Below are 6,845 nucleotides of genomic sequence, written 5' to 3'. Positions count from 1 at the left end.
AATATGAACTAATCTATCTAAGATATGAAGTGAAATCTTTAACAAAGACTCTAAATTGAAAGGTTAACTGAATACGTGAGAGAAATTATTAAGTTGTAACAAAGATAGTGAATGTTGAAGTAAATTAGTTCTGAGACAAAGAATGTTTAAAGAAAAATATATTTGTAACAAGGTTAATAAAGATTGAGTCAACAAAATGTGAAATATTTTTATATTTTGTTATAAATAGGTATTGTGCTTAATAATATGATAACAACAAATATATGAATAAAATTTGACATTAATGTGTCATTGGTACAATAAAAAACGTGGTTAAAAATCGTTAGAATAAGCTCTTTGAAATGAGAATAACATGAAATTATTAAATTGAATAAACATTTTTCATGAAACAATCACACCCAATGTTTTCATATAAAATCAAACATAAAATCACAATACACACGAGAAAAAGAGCTCAGACAAATAGAAAAATAACACGTGGAGCAACTAATACACCCTGTTAATTTCTTACATACCTAATGCCAACTTTTCATGAAGCCTAAGCGTGAAGTCATTTTCTCCTTCACTACAGAACAATATAAGACGGAAATATATAAATATTTAACAATTAAACGATTGAATCCCCAGGATTCAAGATTCAAACCTTCATATATAGCTTTCAGAAAAACAAAATCTTATGTAGTTATAGATTAACACAACATACCATATGAGTGTTCAAGAATCAACCTTCATACATAGCTTTCAAAAATTAACACAAAATCCCTCAAAAAACAAAAACACAAAATATCGCATGTGTTTAACCTTCATATGTAGTTATTAATTAACACTACCGTAGTATTAGTGTTTGAGACTTTGAGACATTTAATAGTTTTTATTTTATTTATATTTATTCTATTGTTTAAAAAAGAAAGTGAATTGGGAAGTTCAAAAAGAAAGTTTTTACAAGGAATCATTTGGACATAGCCAAATAGAAGTGAATTGAAGGTAATAAACACGATACAGATAAACCCCTTGATAGGAAAAGAGCTAGTTCACCTGCCCCAATAAGCTATAATTAGTACAAAATTTACATATCAAGATTAAAGCAAAAGGAAAGCATTGCTTGCCGCTACATGTGGCTCCCTATACCTCAAAGCAAAGACGTAGAGATCCTAATATCAGAAACAAGAAATTCCCCAACACAGTCGCTCAGCTTTGCAAAATTTGATCAGAAAATTCTGCAACTTCATCATACCACTCAAAACAAGAGTCTGTCCGAGTAAGGAACTCGACCCATACAAGCCAAATCATGATATAAATATATATAAATATTATTTATATATTTATATACATATGCAGGCATGTCAAAGGCTCTCCCCAGTTACTTTTTCCTCTCCTATGTCCGCTGTGGGTAATGCACCTAAAGAACGCATCTCTTCACTCAAATCCCAATGAATGTACTTTTGATGTATAAAAGACATTCAATTCAGTGTTCTTGACCACCTGCATGGAAATCATAACACAGTAAGATTCTTCCGCCCATACTCTAAAGGCTGACTGGAGAGTAACTATGTGAATAATTAATGAGCAATTAGAAGATACAAACATTATCCAAATCAAAGAAATATGTTGACATACCCCAAATAGGACCCCAAAATAAACTATGGTATAGCCGGTTGTAACTTAAAATCTAACAGAATTTTAACACTTGCAAAACTATTGGATTATTCTTCAGAAACGTGGCTCATCTATTTGCCCAGACAGATAGTCAAGACCTTTTTTCTTTTTGTTTGAAAAAAGATCATCAAAACTGCCCCACAGCAACTATACAATATAATATACGTCTGTGTGCGTGTGTTAATATGGGCATCCTTCAGCCACAGTTTTTACACGAACCAGACATTTACACAATTATATGATTAAACATCAAGTATAGTGCGTTACTAGGTGTGACTGCAAACTAAGTAGCATCTTTACATCAAACAAAAATGTAAAGATTACTTCAAAACTTACCTTCATCATTGAGATCTACAGAAAAATTCACAAGCTCTTGGTTGTCAGCTGAGCTATAAAATGCATGTGGCACTCCAGACTGTGGTGGAGAACTTGTTCTGCTCTGGTTTGTTTGTCCATTTAAGTAGTGAGCTCTTATCTGATGGTTCAGGTACATCTCCGAGCTAGACAAAGCTTGTCCTGCATTTTTCCTGCCTTTAAAGAATCTTCCCCTAACAGAAGAATAATCCATAAATATATTCTAAGGTAACATACATGTAATCCAGAAATATATTCTAAGGGTTAATACATGAATAGGTGATTGAAGTATACCCCTTTTGTGATTTGGGACCTAAAGAAAAAAAATTCTCAGTTAAGTACCCAAATGTGTATCTCTGTCAAGTTACTCAAGTGGCTAACATCATTACATAATGCCAACGTAGGTCTAATAATAGAAGGTCGTCTGCCAAAATCAATGCCATATCAGCATTTCCAGGCCAACAAACTATTTTTCAAATTTCAAAATAATAAGCTAAAAACTTAGAATTAAAAAATCAATAAAAATTCAAGGGAAAAAAAGAGAGAAAGGGCCAATCTGCCATGGGTCTGCTTCGAGATAACAAGATTGGCAGCAGGCTGGGGAAGAGAAGAGGAAGAGAAAAATGAGGAAGATAGAGGGCAAGGCAGCAGTACCAGCTGACTAATCACCGGTATACCTTGGGCTGGCCAGCACCCCCTCCCCCTTCTCTCCCCTTTTCTCTCTCTCTCTCTCTCTCTCTAATTCCTTCTTTTTTCCTGATTCTCCTCTTTTAATTTTCTTTTCAAAAATTCAAAGAATTAAAATAGTTTAATCCAAAACAGAAATTAAATTTGTTATGTTTTCTAATTCAAAAGAGTGAAACTAAGATAAAAAAAAATCATTTTTAAAATAAAATATTTTAAAAATGCTGACATGACATTTCTAACGAATAAAATTACCATGTCTCGCATTTTTATACTGTTCAAAAACTAGCATGTCTTTAAAACATTTATAGTAGCAAGTGACGGAAGTAAATTTTGGATACTTAATTATAATATTTTTTCTTTTTGTTCAGATACCAAATTGTGCAAAATGATATAGCTCTGCTGATTTGTAAATTGAGATTAGAAGTAAATTCGGCAAGGGATGTCTTAGCTGGTATAGATACCTGTCTTTTCGCTTTTCAAGATATCGCTGCAATGATTCTTTTCTGCTCACCTGTCCATCTACATCTTCAAACCGAGCAACAAGTGTTACAACAGGAAATAAAGAGCCAATAATGGTATATTATCAAGCAGTAAAAAATAATTTTTACTTTCCCAATGGCCCAATCATCAATAAAGTATCATGAAGACCCCAAGGCACTGACATTTTCGAGGAGCCATTTGGATATGCTTTTCTAGAGTTTATTTAGCGACAAAAACTAACATGATCAAGAACTTTCTTTTACATGTTGCATAAATAAAAAGGTGGGAACTAAACTCTAGAACAACAGAACTAAGCTTTTTAATGATGACATATAAGTTAGGATCAGTCTCTATGTATCTTGGTAGCAAATCTTTGGCCATGTACATTCTTCTAAAATTTTATCTATAACCAAATAAATAATAGCTCAGCCAATAGGTAAAGTTTATGGTAGATAAAATATAGAGTTTCATCTCCTTGGCAATTTCTCCACATTTGAATTAATTATAATATCATGATAACGGACTGCTCGTCTAGACCCTATCATTTGGCTGCAAAATATAGCCAATGAAATTCAAAACTCCATTTCTATTATTTATGTAGAGAATTTTTACACTAAGAAACAAGAGTTATGAAGCATTTGCATATTATAGAACACTAAATCCGAACAATAAATGAAAAAAAGAAAATACCATACCAGAATCACGACTGATGTTTGCTTTTCCCCTAAACTGCTGCTGATATTCTGTCATCTTCTCTGTGAAGGCAAAATGTAATCACAACCACTAAATTATCAACAAGTTACTAAATCAGCAATAAGATTAAAAATTAAAAAGAAAAATAAAGAAGGGAAAACTTTCAACCAGGAAATGTTATTGGAATTAACTAAATCTCAGCATTCAAGTACATGCCACTGTCATGCCAATAGTCTATTTTCTGTTTAGTATATCTAAAACACTTATACACAGCATCTAGCTCTTAATACATATATGATCTCTTAATACATATACGATTGAAAGGAAGTTATACAACCTACAAAAAGCATGCCTAGTGGAAATTATTAAAAAAAGATGAAAAGTTAGTTTCCTTCTATAAAGATAACAAAGACATATGTTTCAAGTGCAAAAAGAAATGGCAATCCAGTCCAAACATCGGTAACAACCAATGTCTGAGTTCTCTTTTCCATTAACTTAAATGCTGCTACAGTTCAATTGCAGCATAGATGTTTAACAATACCATTATTTGCTTCATCGCAATAGCCAAATAGAGCAATTCATTTATCCATTTGAAGACACTAACCAGTGTGCATGGTATGAGAATTCAAGTTCAAAGCAATAGATGAAGTAAGGTCGTTTTTGTCTTCGGCTTCTTGTACATGACCCAGAAAGGACCTAAAGGCACCATTTTGATTACATAGATTGCCCTGAGGAAAATCAATAGGAGAAGCTGCCAGGTGCATGATTGCTCGTGCCTGCAAAACCATATTTCGATACATTGGAAGAAGGCCAACATGCTATTATTGTTCTCCAGGTATATATCCACAGAAAGAGGAAGCTTCATTACCTTAGCAAGTGGTACACCATCGTACACATTGATCTTTCCACAGTAAAAAATTGTCATTTGCCCACCCAACTCATTTGTTTCACATTGACTTCTGCCAGGCAATTTTGAATACTCCCGTGGAGAGCCTAAACTGAAGAAAACAAAGAAGAGTATACAACTATAAGTTTTCACTGTAAATCTAAATTGAAAACAATTAGCACACCTATTCACAAATAGAAATATAATATATTTGCATATATATCAAACAAGCAAGTTGTTAACTGTTTGCCTTGACCATATTATCCGCGTTAGGGCAATATCCACTCAATGTACAAAACCAAACTCTCACCACTTAACATTCTATAGGTCAATGCAATTTCCATAGATCAACGGAAGGTAAAGATAATAGCACAGTGCTTCACACCAAAGATGAACTATCCTAAACCGAAAGAAATATTAGGAGAGTCCGTCAATATCATTCCTTTTGAAAACCCAATTAGCATTGCATCACTGTTTAAAAGATATAAATAAATAAATTGATTATATATCCAAGTCCATCAATAACAAAGGAATTAGATAAAAACCACAATTCGAAGTAGTAATAGGAAATTGAAATTAAACCTAGGCGAAAGAGTCTTGTCATCCGTGTCACCGCCCTGACAATTCATCTGCACCACCGGAGCAGCTTTCAAAGAAAGATCTTTTTGGCCGTACAGGCTTTCTTCTTCTCCAAAGACTGCTTCTTTTACTGACTCACCAGAATTTGAAGCTACCTAAACAGAGCATTCCAAGATCATTATCCATTTATCCAAATAACAAAGTGAAGCAAACAGAACCCAGAAAAGTGGCTTAAGAAGAAATAAGAGTGAAATAAGACGCGCCACCGCATTTTGCGGAGGAAAATGTGACGGTGGTGGACAAACAAGGATTTTCCGGCGAGCTCCGGCGCCGGAATCTTCGTTGCTTTCCAACAACGCCTTGAACGAAATCACTTGCTGGATCGCCTGCGATTTGTTCCATGACGGCCTACGCATTCCTGTAACGCACGTGTCAATGTTTACATATTACATTTTTTTTTTGGCTGTCCCTCCTTGTTTCCCAGTATTCTGGATACGGTTAAGAAAATACGGAGACCAAGAAAGGGCAAAAGCAGAAGTAAAAAGAAGATCAAAAAAACAAAAATCAAAAGCACCTTTTTCTTTGAGGAATTTGCGACAGTCTTCGCGAGTGAGTTGAGAAATGTCTTCTTCGGTTAGTTGGCTGAGGGGTTTATCAAGTATCGAACTGAACGACGCTGTTGTAGTCGCCGTCGTCGTTACCCCAGCCTCCATCTAACCGTCGCCACAAATCCACCACAGTGGCAACTCAGGTAACTACAGGGAACTCGAAGGCCAATTTTTTACTACTAAATGGGCGGACGCCGCAACAAGCAATTTTACAGGAGAAAATTGGGCTTCAGTGAGGCGAGCTTTGGTATTTAATTATTATTATATATATATTGGAAGATTTTGAGGCGCGGTCAAGCACTCTTAAGATGCGATTCAATAGAGATATAGCTGTAACAAAATAGCGTTAGTTGGATCTTGAAATTGTTAAAACACTCGTTCTACAAGACTCATTCTTTTTTACCTACAATATCATTATTATAAGGTGTTGTTGGACTACTTTCAAATTTAAGATAAAAATAATAAAATAAATATTTAAAACCCTTTAGTTTAACTAAAACTTATACCGAGTATTTAAAACTCTTTTGTTTAACTTAGGATTATACGAGCAGAGAAAGATAAAAGTTTTATTAAGAATTAGAATTTCCTTAACCTCTCCTCCCCGCCCTCAAATACGGACCTTGTACCGCTCGATGGCACTCCATGAACGGAGGCTTGAGCATTACTCTCAACTTCATCGAAGTTAGCTCGATTGGATGTCATTGCTATAAGAAAACATCTTTTAAAACGGTCAGGAGATATCACACTATCACAAGTTATATAATAGCATGTATAGCTACACTCATACGCAGTATGTTCAGTCCGAGAATCGACTAAACCGTAGCTCTGATACCAATAAGTGTAACACCCCTAACCCGTATTCGTCACCGAACTAGGGTTATAGAGCATTACCGAAGTTTTCA

The 6,845-nt window shown here is 34.5% G+C and overlaps 1 protein-coding gene across 8 annotated transcripts; it reads right to left on the bottom strand.

Moving 5' to 3' along the window:
- Positions 1-936: 936 nt before the first annotated feature.
- Positions 937-6,325, bottom strand: LOC105777445 (protein TIFY 4B). Of its 8 annotated transcripts, XR_008190029.1 has the most exons (10): positions 5,910-6,318; positions 5,595-5,753; positions 5,339-5,486; positions 4,739-4,868; positions 4,475-4,646; positions 3,873-3,932; positions 3,159-3,222; positions 1,993-2,204; positions 1,129-1,482; positions 937-1,035 (listed from the first exon to the last, which is right to left on the bottom strand). XR_008190029.1 is itself a non-coding variant. In XM_052622594.1 (9 exons), the coding sequence occupies exons 1-9, from the start codon at positions 6,046-6,048 to the stop codon at positions 1,466-1,468; spliced, it is 1,095 nt and encodes a 364-aa protein (XP_052478554.1). In that variant the 5' UTR covers positions 6,049-6,321; the 3' UTR covers positions 937-1,465. The 8 variants fall into 8 exon arrangements, 7 of the variants coding, with proteins under 7 accessions (XP_052478554.1, XP_052478553.1, XP_012456177.1 ...); XM_052622594.1 differs by having other exon boundaries at positions 937-1,482; positions 3,159-3,216; positions 5,910-6,321; XM_052622593.1 differs by having other exon boundaries at positions 937-1,482.
- Positions 6,326-6,845: the final 520 nt, after the last annotated feature.

The sequence above is a fragment of the Gossypium raimondii genome, chromosome 10 (assembly GCF_025698545.1).
Source record: "Gossypium raimondii isolate GPD5lz chromosome 10, ASM2569854v1, whole genome shotgun sequence".
NCBI lineage: Eukaryota > Viridiplantae > Streptophyta > Magnoliopsida > Malvales > Malvaceae > Gossypium > Gossypium raimondii.
This window is presented reverse-complemented; position numbering and strand designations above follow the sequence as displayed.